This window comes from Nothobranchius furzeri, chromosome 1 (assembly GCF_043380555.1).
Source record: "Nothobranchius furzeri strain GRZ-AD chromosome 1, NfurGRZ-RIMD1, whole genome shotgun sequence".
In the NCBI taxonomy this organism is placed as follows: domain Eukaryota; kingdom Metazoa; phylum Chordata; class Actinopteri; order Cyprinodontiformes; family Nothobranchiidae; genus Nothobranchius; species Nothobranchius furzeri.
Genome location: NC_091741.1, coordinates 84,692,583 through 84,706,509, shown reverse-complemented (window position 1 = coordinate 84,706,509; position 13,927 = coordinate 84,692,583). Strand labels below are relative to the sequence as shown.

Below are 13,927 nucleotides of genomic sequence, written 5' to 3'. Positions count from 1 at the left end.
CCCTAACTTGTTTCTAAGGACAATAACCCTTTGGTCAATAGTTGAGTATATTGTCATCATTCAATAAAAACAAGAAAATGCAATATTTATTATTCAATATTAGATTAAGCATTTACAATTATATTACCATTTATGCATGATTTTTATGGAACTTACATGAAGTTTTTCATTAAAAAATAAAACACGTAAGAATCATATTTTTGAAAGTAACACTAGCATTATGTTTACCTGCATAGGGACTACAGATCTGCCTTATGAGAGTTGATACTTTTGTACATGGTACTGTGTAACATCCAGAAATGGTCTGTTTTTTCATCTATTTTGGCCTTTTCAGAGACAGGTCATCTTCGGACACTAATCTGCCTCTGTGCATCTTCCTATCTAATAATCCAAGCTGCAAGGAAGATTCTGCAAGTGCAAGTTGACATCTCAGGATCACGACATTGTCAACATGCTCCCTTCCCGAAGTTCTTCTCTGCCAAGCTGATGTTATCTATTCCCTGCTTTGCAGAACAAAAGATGAACTTTTATAATGAAATCATAATGAAATGAACGATGAGAGTTAATTAATCATACAATGAATGGACAAGGGGTTAAATGAAATGAAGATGACCCGTCTCTGAAAAGGCTAAAATAGATGAAAAACTGACCATTTCTGGACGCTACAACTGATTCTATAAAGTTATGAATAAATGAACAAATAACAGTTCATAAAAAGGAACCAATGGGTGCATCAACTGTGTCAAACTGTTTAATCTTTATAAAACAGTGTTTCTTTAGGTCAGTGTCACTGAACAACTGTAACAGATGAGTACAATGGTCGTTAATGATACTGCATGCATTTCTTCACTTTTGTACAAACTGTAAGCAAAAAGCACCAGAGAGGAGAAGTGCAAAGATCACGGCTAGCAAAGACATCCTGAAGTCTCCTCTTCTTGTGGAAAGAGACAAAGTGCATCATGATGATTAAAAAATAATAAAACACCATGATGAAATCTACAGTTGGCTTTTGACCCTGAATTCTTGCATATTTAAATCAACATAGCTGTAATAAGAGAATAAAGCCTTATTTATAAACTTCCTGCCTCCAGTCTCTCCGAGTGCCCAAACGGTTGATTGCTAAAGTGCACGCTGGTCCTTAAGTTCATTCAAAACGACAACTACTTTCGGACAATCGACACTTTCCATTTCATGTCTCCAGTCAAAAGGAACATTAAAATGCATTTAACCAAAATCAGAGATTTAGGGAAATGTTGCAAATAATCACAGCGCTTTACTCCACAGCCAAATTTACTTTAAGCTGGCCTAAGAAGCTCCTCTTGGCCCCATGAAAGACTATAAAACCCGTTGGTAAAGACTTAATAAAACAACCAATTGGTCAAGTGGTTCATGCGTGAAAAAAGTCTGTCTTTTTACATAACGGGGTGTCATTTAGCACAACAGACACTTGAAAGGTGTTTGAAACAAAGCATTATTTTTTAATTCATCAAAGATCAAACTGATCATTTTTTGAAAGCAAATGTTGAATAAATGGCTAAATATTTATATTTGCTGACAAAACCCCCAACATGAAGTCATGTTTGTGAGATGTTAGCTGGGTTTTTGATCACATGTAATAATCCTGTCCTTGCTCCTTTTGGGAGTGGGTTTGTCTGACACCATTTTTAAATTTAAACTGAAAACAAAGTTTCCTACGTAGTCCGTATTTTAGCTTATAGTCACTTTTATGCACAGTTACTGGAGTAACAGATTTAAAGCTAACTCTTTGGCTGACTGATAACTTAGTGCTCCTTAAATCGACCAATAGATCTGGAAGCTTTTCAACATAATTTTTCTGCATTACATTTATTTTTAGCGTAAAAGAACCATAACATATTACTATTGTGTAATGAAAGAAAAAAGATCTGACCAAGAACATGCTGCCTTTTAAATCTGCAGCATTAACTTATCCAGAAAGTGCATTTTCAAAAGAAAACAATGTCCACCCTATGTGATCCGTCATCAACTTTAAAGCAAATCATTACACAGAATGGAATGTTTAGATGCCAGGAGTAAAAGTAGAGCCCAGAAAGATTCAGGATTGCATAAATTGCATTTGGAAGTATATTAAAGCTTAACAGCAGATGCTACTACCCATGTTCTATAAATCTCATCTAAGTGAGATGATTCAGCTCTAACAAAATTAAAAAGGAATGCTTTATGAAGTCTAAAGGTAAACATTAACGTGTCCATTAAGTCTAATTGTAAATGTATGTAATGTAACAATGGCAGTGTTTTTGGGAAAACACGACCCTTCTGAGAGTTTGGGATGCCTGGACTTGATCAGGCGGTGCTGGTGAACCCACGTTGTGTCTGATACCCAGAGTCAACGTGGCGGATGGAGGATAAGGCTTTAGTGCTAAAAGTGTGCTTGAGTCGGGTGCCGATTGCTTTGAATCCAGGCTGTGAGGGTCCAGAGGTCATTTAGCTTGATTTCTTGTGGTGAGTGACGCTGGTGCCCCTCGACTTGTTCAACGCCACCGTGGCCTGAAAACACAACAGCAGAGATGGTTTACCTGACTGCGGCACATCACATAATATTCACTTTTTGTCTCCAGCGTAAATAAAAGGACACTGAAAATGTAATCTCAGCATTTTTGGATCGTTACTGAAAGGAGTTTCAGTTTGTGATTCACCTTGTTCAAAAGACCATAGTGTAGTGTTCCCTTTGTAGTTTCATAGAACTATATCAACTTTATTCAAATTACAAAATTAGAAATTATCTAAAAAAATACTGCAATTATTCACAGATGTTTGCGAATTGGACTTTTAAGTTTATACTTAAAGCTGCAATGGCAAATTTGGAAGAGAAACTAGCTTACATTTTTTTCATGCCTCTTAACAGAGTTCTACATAGTATAATTATAAATAAACCATGCGGTGTCAGTCTCACTGAACCGCCACACTTCTGCACTTTCCTGGGTCCTCCATTTATTACACACACGTATTTAGCAGCACAACACCACTGGTAAGAGAGGTTCACCGTTCAGTAAAATCAAAGAAGGAGAAACAGCCAGCTGCTTCTACTTCAACTGCAGTACAAACTACCAGTGTCCCCAAAAGAAAAAACAACAAAAGACATTTGGACCTAGAAAACAGAGACCAGTGTTTAGCACTATCTCTTTTCCTCTGGTGATGCTGGTTTCCAGTTCCTGCAGAAGCACCTCAGGGAAGATACCTGAGGGGAGGGGTGAGTGTTCTATGACCGTGTTTGCATTCAAAATCTGGCTCGTTCTGTAAATTTGTTAAAACAGCTTTAACATGAATTTGCTCAAATAGTTTACATTTCTATAGGTGTTGAGTCAAGACAACAGTTTACTGTTGCAATTTACTAAAATCAGCAGTGTAACTGTGGGAGGGGGTTGTTTTGACTATTTGAGTGAGCAGTGGTTTCTTTCAAGCACACAAAGTCACCCAGAACTAATGAACACGTGTCCGTACGCTCCTCATAACTCCACCTCATAACTTTATAACTCTCGACACATACTTGTGGTCAAGTCTGACTCGTGCTCTCACCCTTGGCTGCACGCACGCACACTAATGTCTCTGCTTGTTCAACTACCTGGTCAAGGCATTTCCCATAAGTTTCTACTGTCTGGAGCATCACTTATTTTCTTTCTTATGTTGTGTGTGTGTGTGTGTGTGTGTGTGTGTCAGAACATGCAGAACATGAGTGTAATGAGTGGGTATTGTGGTTAAAATGTTTTTACATTCCTGGGGATGGGAGAGAATGTGTGTATGTGGGGTCATTTTAATTTGTAAAGCATTTTGTGTTGCATTTCCTGTATGGACTGTGCTATATAAATAAAGTTTATCATTATTACTTGGACTAGTTTAAATCACTCGTGAGCGAGCGAGCAGATGAAGTTGAGCAGAGGCACTGTGAGAGCTCATAGATCACAGGGTGAATAGGTTATAAGTTGAACACACAGAAACACATTTTTGTTTGATCAAATTTATTTTGTGAGCTTAAATGAGACCCACTGTTCATCCAAATAGTTGGCACAAAAGAAAAAAAGCCATTTGTAAACAGCTTTTCCTTTCCAAACTTCTACAGTTTGAACTATAACTTATTATTGGTGCAGGTACTTTTCAACACCAATTGCGCCCCCTAGTGGCTTTAACACGTGAAAGTGCACCAATTTCCCCTTCCTGAACAACATGCAAACATAAAGCAACAGAAACAAATCTGTATTCTCACCTGTTCCAGGACGACACCTGCAGCCTGATCAATGGCCCCGCCCACGTCCCGGTACTGACCAGAGTAGCGGATGAAGGCCCACGCCACCATGGCTATCATAACCAGGCCCATAATGCAGTCACACACCAAGGCAAAGGTGGTCAGGCCAATAAACAGCAACACCCCCGACACAATGTAGAGGAAGCAAATGAGCACAAAGAGCACGGCAGGAGTCCGGAAGGCGCTGAAAAGATTTTTTGCCTTAAAAAAAAATACACACGATTAAAAATAATTTTGGAATCTACATAATATTTTTCAGGTTTTGGACTTAAAAAAAAGCACTAAAACGACCAAGCCGTACCTCATTGTGCTTGCTAAAAGACTGCCACATCTCCTCCAGATCGTGCACCAGCTGCTGTTTGTAACGATCACAAAACTCCTGGCCACCCATTTTCTTAGTTGATGTAAACATGTGGAGAGCTTCTCCGTAGAAGAAGCGATGTTTCTCCTCGAGTGAGTTGGGATCCACGTACGGCAGGTCTCCTCCACAAACCTACAAAACAGCAAGATTCATCCACAAACTCGTACATGTCTAAACTATGTTACAATAGATTTTAATCACAAAATAGTCACAATGGGGAGGCATATTGCATAAAGGTGTGTGTGTGTGTGTGTGTGTGTGTGTGTGTGTGTGTGTGTGTGGTTGCTAATGAATCAACTCACCCTCTCCATATTCTTGTGGTACTGATCTTTAGCCATTGCCACGGCTGCCAGGTTGTTGGCCTCTGCTGTGGCCTGATGAGGCAAATGCACAACAAATCATTCTGGAGCCAAAAGCAATCAGAGCTAGAACTGCACAATATTACAGTTCAGCACTGACATTGCAATGTTAGTGTGTGCCAGGGGAGCGTATTGGTAAGAATCTGGCTATGCGATATATTACGATACTAAAAGCTAGACAATATTTTCAATGTTTAAGCCTGAATTAATTGAAAAATTAAAGCCAGATGTTTCCTAGACACATCCAGTGTTAATGCAAAATCTTGTTTTCTCCATCAGATTGAAGGAGGTAAAAACTGCTGCCACCTAGCAGTTGGAGTTTGAACTGCACCACACAAAAGAAATAAAGTAAATGTATGAATTGAAATTTTAAATGTGGAGTTTTCATAAGATGTAAGCCATAATCATAACAGTTCAAACAAGTCAAGGCTTGAAATATCTGGCTTTCATTGTCAGATATTAGTTTAACCTTTTAAGTAGAATTACTGAAATAAATGAACTCTTGCACCATAATGTTTCACTTGTAATTGGAGCCTTGTGGATACAAAAACGTTTTTGAATGAGATGGCTCTGTTCCGTCATTGATAGGCTTTCAACAGTGAGTTGGACATGGTGTTGTATCTCCAAGTGGTTTGACAAAAGCGTTATTGTGTCTAAAGTTATGACAATATCATGTTGCAAAAACATACTGATCTGACCCAGAACACCGTAATTTACCAACCGTGGTACATAAAACATCAGGTAAATTGTCAACAAGATGACAGCAGTGCAGAGTAACTTATGGTGAATTAGCACTATGGTCAGCTTGGTCTGGGCCAGGTGGGGTCATTGCATCTGCACTGGCCTTGGCCGTGCGTTGGTTCACACGGAGGTGACTGAATTTTTTCAGTCCTGCTTCTCTGAGGCTTGTTTTGTGCTTAGCTCACCATTCACACCCATCGATGGCTGAAGTTACAGCACTCTCACACCTAACTACTAGTGGAGGCCTCTGTTTGGTGCAGGTGGAATCAGCCAGCAGTGGCTTCCTGCATGCGTGATTCATCAGCTATCTGAATGCAGTAGGGTAGACATCTTCTCTAACAGCAGTTCGAACCGGTCGATGCTGCAGCCGCAGATGGACTGACTGTCTGCTGCGAGTGCTCTTGGGTGGCAGAGGAGCCCACGGCAGCACCGCTGCTCAGTGAGAGACTAGGAAGTAGGACGCTGTGTGCTTCACGTCAGCATCTCCAAAAGCAACCCTGCTCATGTTTACTAGCTTGCTTAGGAGCAACACCGCAGGCTTCACCATGTCATTTTAACTAGGGATGTCCAGGTCCGATCACGTGATCGGAAATCAGTGCCGATCACGTGGTTTCAGACTCGATCCGGATTGAGCGTTACTTCCCAATCCGGACTCTGATACGGGGATCAAATTACAGGAGAACTAAGGGAAACCCAGTTCTCCTGAAAGGTTGTCTGGCTCCCCTGAAGCCCTCAACTTGCACACCAAGAAGGAGCCCAAAAAAAGATCCTATTTCTATCTGTATTACATTTTTTATATGGACTGCATAGCGGGGATTCTTTTGATTGGAGACGGTGGTGCAAAGAGCGCTGATTATGCACACAGCCACAGTAACTTTCTTAAAGTGGCGCCACCTAAACAATATACAATTAACACAATATTCATTCATGTCTGTTCCTATTCTCTCTAGTAATTTCTGTCTTCTATGCGAGCCTGACGCGCTCTGCTGCTGCAGTGCACATCATCCGTGGTCCGGTGACTCCACGCCACTGGTGCGGCTGGGCAGCACAGGGCACACTCCAAGTAGATCCATTTGATCTTAGTTAAAAAGCAACTTGTGAGTAGGAAGTCAGGCAGCAGTTTTTCTGGAGGACTGAGAGGAGATTCAGGAAGATCAGAGACAGACACGACAGGAAAATAAAACCAAGAGAACAAAGTTCTTGAAAAATAAAATGTAGGTAGATTTATTCCACTACACATTTTATCTTTATAAAGCAATAATTTATCAGCATGTAATATTTATATATGGTACGTTTCAGATCACTTTCAAAACTCTGTCCCACAGCCAGGGCCGTATCAAGGCATTTTGGAGGCTAAGTCAGAATAGACCCCTACCAGGTATTTTAAGTTGAGGTGCCATTAGTTTTTTTTTTATTAGACCTTTTTTTATTTGCACTAAAGTGCAAAAGTGAAGTATTTATGTTATTTATTACTTGATCATTCAAGCTATCTCACAGGAGTGCCCTGTTTGTTATCAGAGTTGTGAAATGCTTAAATAAAACTAATTAAATAAAAGATAAGGACCATTCTGGATCTGTTTCTTCTCTGTCTTTACTCTTTTTTATGTATCAAAAGTATCAGATCGGGACTCGGTATCGGCAGATTCTCAAAATCAAATGACTCGGACTCGGGGGCAAAAAACTTAACAGGGACACTCGTAATTTAAACAGCCCTGCCCGTGTCTTTGGCCACATCTGCACTCCTGAGAAGGCTGTGTAAACACTGACCAAAGTGTAAATCCATCTTTGAAGTGCTACTGAAGTCATCTGTTGAAAATCCCTGTGTTTTGTAAGGCTTAGAAAAAAAAATGCAAAGTGCATCCAACAGTAAATCTCCTAGGTGACTTCAGTGCCTACCTGGAGCATCGTCTTTGGCTGTGGCAAGTCCTCTCCCTGGTAAATCTTTATATAGGCCTGGTGACACACACACACACACACAGACACACACACACACACACACACACACGCACACACACACAAATGAAGGTAAAATGAACCGATTCAGGATTAGTAGAACACAAAGACAGACATGATCTACCTTGAAGAACTCAAGCAGGCCTATGCACGTGACTTTATTTCCATTGATTTCCTTCTCAGCCAGGCGGTCGGGATGCAGCAGTTTAGGAATCAGATCCTGCAGTTGCTCTCTGAATTCTGGGGCCACATCTGACATAACAAAACAGAAAGAGAAAAGATTATTAAACATTCTTTTAAATATTACACAGAAACAGAAGGAAAATGTAGCTCCCTTACCACGAAGCTGTCCCTTGAAAGCAGGACTGGTGGCAACCTTTAAACCAGGATGAGGCAACAAGAAGCAGGAGATTTTGCTGAAGCAAGAGCGGATGTGTTCCCTCACTGTCTGCAGCTCTTCATGCTGGGAACTTTTGACCTTAAGCAACAAAAACCCAAATAAGTCAGTTTTAAAATGAAGTATGTGTAATGTAAAAGTTACTATCTGCCAAATTACAAGGAGAAAGGAGGGCACCTGTAACCGTTTGTCCAGGAAGTTATTGCCACCTTTAAACCCGTAGGGGTACTCGTAGGGAAAACTCCAGTCTCTGACTAGAAACATCAATGACTGTAAGATGAGAAAAAGCTAGTTACATAACAAAAAACACAAACACGATAAGTAGTAGCATTAATTCAGATGTATTTTGTACCTGAAAAGGTTTCTGGAAGATCTCGTCCATGGCAAGACGACCATACTCTGTGAACAGCTATGAGGAACAGGCATTAAATCATGAGCATGTGGTGAAAGGGGACTAAAAGATGTTGTCTTAATTTGGTGTGAGCTTTTAAATGTTTAAACACATAGAACAGCTGGGTAAAGAAAACCAGCCAAAATATCAGTTTAGTGGTGATTATGATAATTAAACAAAAAGGATCCTGTCAGATCTGGCCTGACACGGACACCAACACCAGGTTACTAAAGAACACCACAGTTAAATATCATAACGTTGCTCTCAAATATTCCAATCTATATAAAAAAAAGGACGATCAAAGTTCAATTCAGCAATCTCTGAGAAGAGCTGCCGACAGGACGGAGTAACAGACTGTGTGCAGACAGATATGAGCTTAAAGCAGTCCCACTTCCTCCTCCTCTCAGCTTTCAGAGCCTGGACATTAGCTCTCCATCTCTTCTTAACACGAAGGTGTTTAAGCAGAGCTCTGAGCAGCAGATGTCCAACTACAAGTCTCTCTTACTAAACTAGTAACGATATAAATCTTTGAAACAACTTTTTTAGTTAACTGTTAACATTTTAAATGCTTAATCCCTCCAAAAGCAAGTCTGATCAGTCATGTAAACATAATATAAACAGAGAGGTTGGGTAAAGAGCCAGTCTAAAAGGAAAAGCTACTTTTTTATCAACTGAATGAAGCAAAACTAATTTACAGCCGCTCCAAGATGAAAAGGTGCAAAGGTGCAAGAGTGTGCATATCAGTTAAGTCATGAGACACAGGGACCTCCTGCATGAGCTCATTTATGGTTACAAATCATTCCATCTTGAAAACAGTGAAGTAAAAACACCACACTATACTCAAAGTAAGTACAAAATACTTAAATAATCAGAGGGGAAAAGTAAATGTAACTAATTTTCTTTCAATAAATACCAATAAAATAAATGTCACTAAATAAATTTTGTAATTGCTAAAACAACGTGACCTGTAGCTGCTGCAGATCGTCCTCCTGAATGTTCTGAGAGATGTTGTAGAGCTACGACAGAAAAGCCAAGTCAGCAGGCATCATTAAAACAACCATCCACATTTATATCTACGGTAATCAGAGGAGATCCTTCACCTGAACTGAACTGGTCATGGTGCTGAGGGCAAAGATGGTGGCACAGTCCCTCACTGTGGACTGGTCATCAAACGCTCCCTGAGTGTCCATGAGGACCACGGCCACCTACAGCAGAGAGAGGAGACCGTCGGCATGGCAACTGCAAGTTCTAAGGTATATTAAGTCAAAGTGAATTCCAGCCACAGTCATGTAAACGAGACAAAACAGTCAAACTCAGGCTGTGGTATAGATGTCTAATAAAATAAAAACAGAGTTTCACATCAAAATAATTACACGGTGTTAATCACTTCTCATTTATTGTGTTAAATGGTGAATAAAGATGTACATGAACAGGTTTTACTCAAAATATCTTGGGCTGTCTCCTACTCTTATTTTTATTTATTTCTTTATATATATATATATATATATATATATATATATATATATATATATGATTCTTTGGACAAGTTAACAGGATTGAGATTACGATCCAAAATAGACAAATGACTGCAGCACCTCATGCTGTGTTTGCCTTATCGTGTTGATTCTAAACTTTTCATATCTGAACGAAGTGTTTATTACTAATTATTTTTCTTGTTTTGATGCAAATCATTTTTGTCTTGAGTTACTTGATTTGTGATTGATGTAGCTTTCATAGTTAATGGTGACAAGTTATGGAAGTGGATAATATTCCTTATTTTTATTTTCCTTGTTTAGTTTTGTTTTGTTGCTTCCTTTTGTTTGGTTATCCTATTTGGACAAACAGGAGGGAATGTTATGGAAAACTTTGTATATTAATTCTTGATCATTGACTCAATCAACTGAATGTAAATGTCTTGCTCTATGCTTGATCATGCTCACTCATTCAGACACACATACATACATTCTTGACTTCCCACACAATTTAATAAATAAATAAAATCTCTCTCTCTCTCTCTCTCTCTCTCTCTCTCTCTCTCTCTCTCTCTCTCTCTCTCTCTCTCTCTCTCTCTCTCTCTCTCTCTCTCTCTCTCTCTCTCTCTCTCTCTCTCTCTCTCTCTCTCTCTCTCTCTCTCTCTCTCTCTCTCTCTCTCTCTCTCTCTCTCTCTCTCTCTCTCTCTCTCTCTCTCTCTCTCTCTCTCTCTCTCTCTCTCTCTCTCTCTCTCTCTCTCTCTCTCTCTCTCTCTCTCTCTCTCTCTCTCTCTCTCTCTCTCTCTCTCTCTCTCTCTCTCTCTCTCTCTCTGTGTGTGTTCGGTGCATCTTGCCACAGTTATAACTGTTTGACTTGTCTGCTCATCGTCTCCTCTCTCCAGCTACAGGAAATGGGTTATTGATAAGCATATTGATAAAATCCATGACAGCTACTTAGAGGGAAGAGCAGTAGTTAGGCTCTGTTAGAACAGAGCTTAGAGGGAAGCTAAAAAGCTCACAACTCATTTGGTCTGGCTGGTTTTTGTGTGAACGACTGATTCATCACTTAGCTTGTAGTTTATTTTAGTATCCTGCTTATGTTCTATCATTTCTCCTTGTTTGTGATTAGAAAGTAACTTGTGATCTTTACATTTAAAACCTTTTACTTACCTATTCCATATTAATAAAGTCACCATGACAGCTTTATTCAATGTTGTTGTTTTACTATGGATAAAAGAAGAATACTCTACAGTAGCCGTTAGTACCTCGGTTCCATCGCTCCGTTGGACAGGGAAAACTTCGCTCCACAGCTGGATGCCATTCGTCTCCGGCTCTGACCCTCCTCTCCAAGAAAATCCAGTCAGTGGCTCATCTTCCTGTCCCAGCCAGTTCTCATCACCCTGCAGAAACACAAATTACTGTTTTATTTATTTGCTCCAAACAATAATTTAGAGACTGAAATACAACAAAGCAGCACACAAAACAAACCAGCAGAAAAAATGCATTCCAAATAAAAGTTAGGCACATAAATTAGTAACGCAAAGAACTGCAAAATGACACAGAATAGAAGCATTATTTATCCCAGTAGAATGAAGTGTTGCTTATGTTTCCTCCCACTAAATTAAATGAACACACCTAGAGTATCTGAAACAAAGCAACATAACATCAGAATGTAACATTTACACAACAAACACAATCATGAGAGGATGGAGGTTTTCATAGGAAACTTCAGCCTCATTCAAGAAATGAAGGATCTCTTGTCATGTAAATGGAGTATTCCACCTTTTTGCATAATTTACAACACACCAAGCACTCTACGGAGTGAAGTGCAGGGCTTTAGGGCCATAACAGCCATCATATAGGATTTAAGGGAAGAGCTACAGAAAATGCAGCTTAAATGCATCAGTGGGAACTATGATAATAATCTTAGTTACAAATTTATGTTAAATTACAGTGAAGGCATTCATGGGGACTCTGCCTCATTTCACAACAAAATCTTAATTAGTGCTTTTCATCAAACAAGTCTGTTCACATGTTACAACGGGGATGGGTATTCACTCAAGTTGCACAACTGCATGCATGTTCTCATTCCAAGGAATGAAAGGAATGAATTTCTCACATATTGTTAACATGTGAGAAATTCCTTAAAGCTTCACCTAGACAATTATTTCCATTACATTATTTCCTCGTCCAACATTGCGCAAGAGCACTCTTGATTAAAGTGTGTGCGTGTGTGTGTGTGTGTGTGTGTGTGTGTGTGTGTGTGTGTGTGTGTGTGTGTGTGTGAATAAATGCTATAAATACTATTGTTTGATCGTCTCAAAATGTCCAATTAGGACTAGGTTTGCAGATTAGCCTCTGGCTAGAAAACCTTTGTGTAAGACCATGGCTGCATTGCCCGTACATGTGACATTGTCTTTTGTGTTTTCCTTGCTCAATAAACCCAACTAAAACAATTTCAAACAAGTTTGGGAAGTAAAATCAGAATGTTACCGTCACATTCTGACTCACCTTCCTGTGCATATACCGGATCATGAAGTCAAGCAGAAAGCTTTTTCCTTTTCTGAAAGCCCCAGCCACTGACAGAACCACCACATGCTTTTCCCGGACTTCAGGAGCCAGCAGAATCTCAGCTAAAGCTTCTGTGTTCAACGTAAAGGAGTGATCATTCTTAGACACCTCGACAATCTGAACTGGGCCTGGCTCGCGCCGCATTTTGGACAAGTACAGGTCCCTGTGAAGGTAACAATAAATAACAAAATATTACATTTTTAACAAGTTAGGATAATCTGCAAAGAACTATCAAGTCATTCTAACAATTTACTAGCAAACCCCCAATTTTAAAAGCACCTTGCTGAATTTAATCCTGCAACACATTTTTTTTTGGGGGGGGGGGGGGGGGCTTCTTTTGTAACGTGAAGCTTTTTCCATGTTTGTTACCAGAAAAAATGTTCTACTAAATCTTTACAAGTAACTGGACAATAGTTCTTGAGATCAGTTATGTCAAAAGCCATAGCTTTCAAACTGTACTTATCTTAGCATCACACACACACGTTAGACCAGTTTGCCCGTAGCTGCAGAGAAATCAGACCAGCACCGATCCCTCCATCAGGGACAATGTTTATCTGCGCGTGAGGCTGGCTGTGGGCTGCTCTTGTGGCTGTCATGCTGCTCCGCCTGGGGCATGCTGTGGATTCTGCTTCAATAGATCTCATTATTGTTCACTTCCGAGGAAGGCATCCTCGGTGGTGCCCAGTCAGAGAATTGTGAGTCATCACATAAAAAGCTGTCTCCTTAAGCCCATCACATTAAAAGGTGTGGCGTTGAGGAGCAGCATGTCAGCCATTTCTCTGTAGTGAACGAGCTAAATAGTCTTTGTGTGAAGAAAAAGAACGGCAGCTGAGATGAGCGTAGTTTTCATCCTAACTACAAGTACACAACCTCTTACTGGGAAAAATAACTGCGCAAACTCAGTCTAACAGAAAAGTTACATGTCGCGATGCGCTAAAGTCAAATGTCCTCGAGTCCATCTTAATTATTGAGATGTCGGAGCTCACAGCCTATGAGGTGGTGCTTACTGTAAAATAAAAATAGCTAACATGTGTTCTTAAGCGGCAGTAGAGGTCAGAGTTGAAAACCCGAACAATGCAGCATTTTACGACGCGCGACTCTATTCAGCTTCTACTTAGCGTACCTGCTAGCTTTAGCTACAGATTGACGATGCAGTGTTGTTTTTGGTCTCGCCAAGAAGCCTCACCAGTCTCGTAAGAGTCGAAAAACAACCAACTTCTCACAGTGGCACGAAAACAATCGCGATTACTTTTTTCCTCCACGTAACTGCTAACTTCCGTCCTTAAGCTGCGAAATGTTGCATGGGAAACGAAGTTTTTGACACATTTTCATTTGTACGTGACGGCACCTCGTTTGAAAACTACAAACTATATTACGCCGGAGCTGGGAAATGTAGTTTTTAACTT

At 40.0% G+C, this 13,927-nt stretch overlaps 1 protein-coding gene across 2 annotated transcripts; it reads right to left on the bottom strand.

The window, feature by feature from the left end:
* Positions 1–2,232: 2,232 nt before the first annotated feature.
* atl3 (atlastin 3) lies at positions 2,233–13,836 on the bottom strand. Of its 2 annotated transcripts, none has more exons than XM_070555148.1 (14): positions 13,708–13,836; positions 12,462–12,684; positions 11,216–11,350; positions 9,582–9,686; positions 9,447–9,497; positions 8,443–8,499; positions 8,268–8,360; positions 8,033–8,171; positions 7,818–7,945; positions 7,637–7,693; positions 4,943–5,014; positions 4,581–4,772; positions 4,241–4,480; positions 2,233–2,526 (listed from the first exon to the last, which is right to left on the bottom strand). In XM_070555148.1, exons 2-14 carry the CDS (start codon positions 12,663–12,665, stop codon positions 2,464–2,466), a joined length of 1,536 nt encoding a protein of 511 aa, XP_070411249.1. In that variant the 5' UTR covers positions 12,666–12,684; positions 13,708–13,836; the 3' UTR covers positions 2,233–2,463. The 2 variants fall into 2 exon arrangements, with proteins under 2 accessions (XP_070411249.1, XP_070411248.1); XM_070555147.1 differs by having other exon boundaries at positions 13,645–13,784.
* Positions 13,837–13,927: the final 91 nt, after the last annotated feature.

Coding starts and splice junctions, on each gene's coding strand:
- atl3 (XM_070555148.1), bottom strand. CDS start 12,665: ATGCGGCGCGAGCCAGGCCCAGTTCAGATTGTCGAGGTGTCTAAGAAT. Junction 11,351..12,461: donor TCCGGTATATGCACAGGAAG/GTGAGTCAGAAT, acceptor GTGTTTCTGCAG/GGTGATGAGAACTGGCTGGG. Junction 7,946..8,032: donor TTTCAAGGGACAGCTTCGTG/GTAAGGGAGCTA, acceptor TTGTTATGTCAG/ATGTGGCCCCAGAATTCAGA.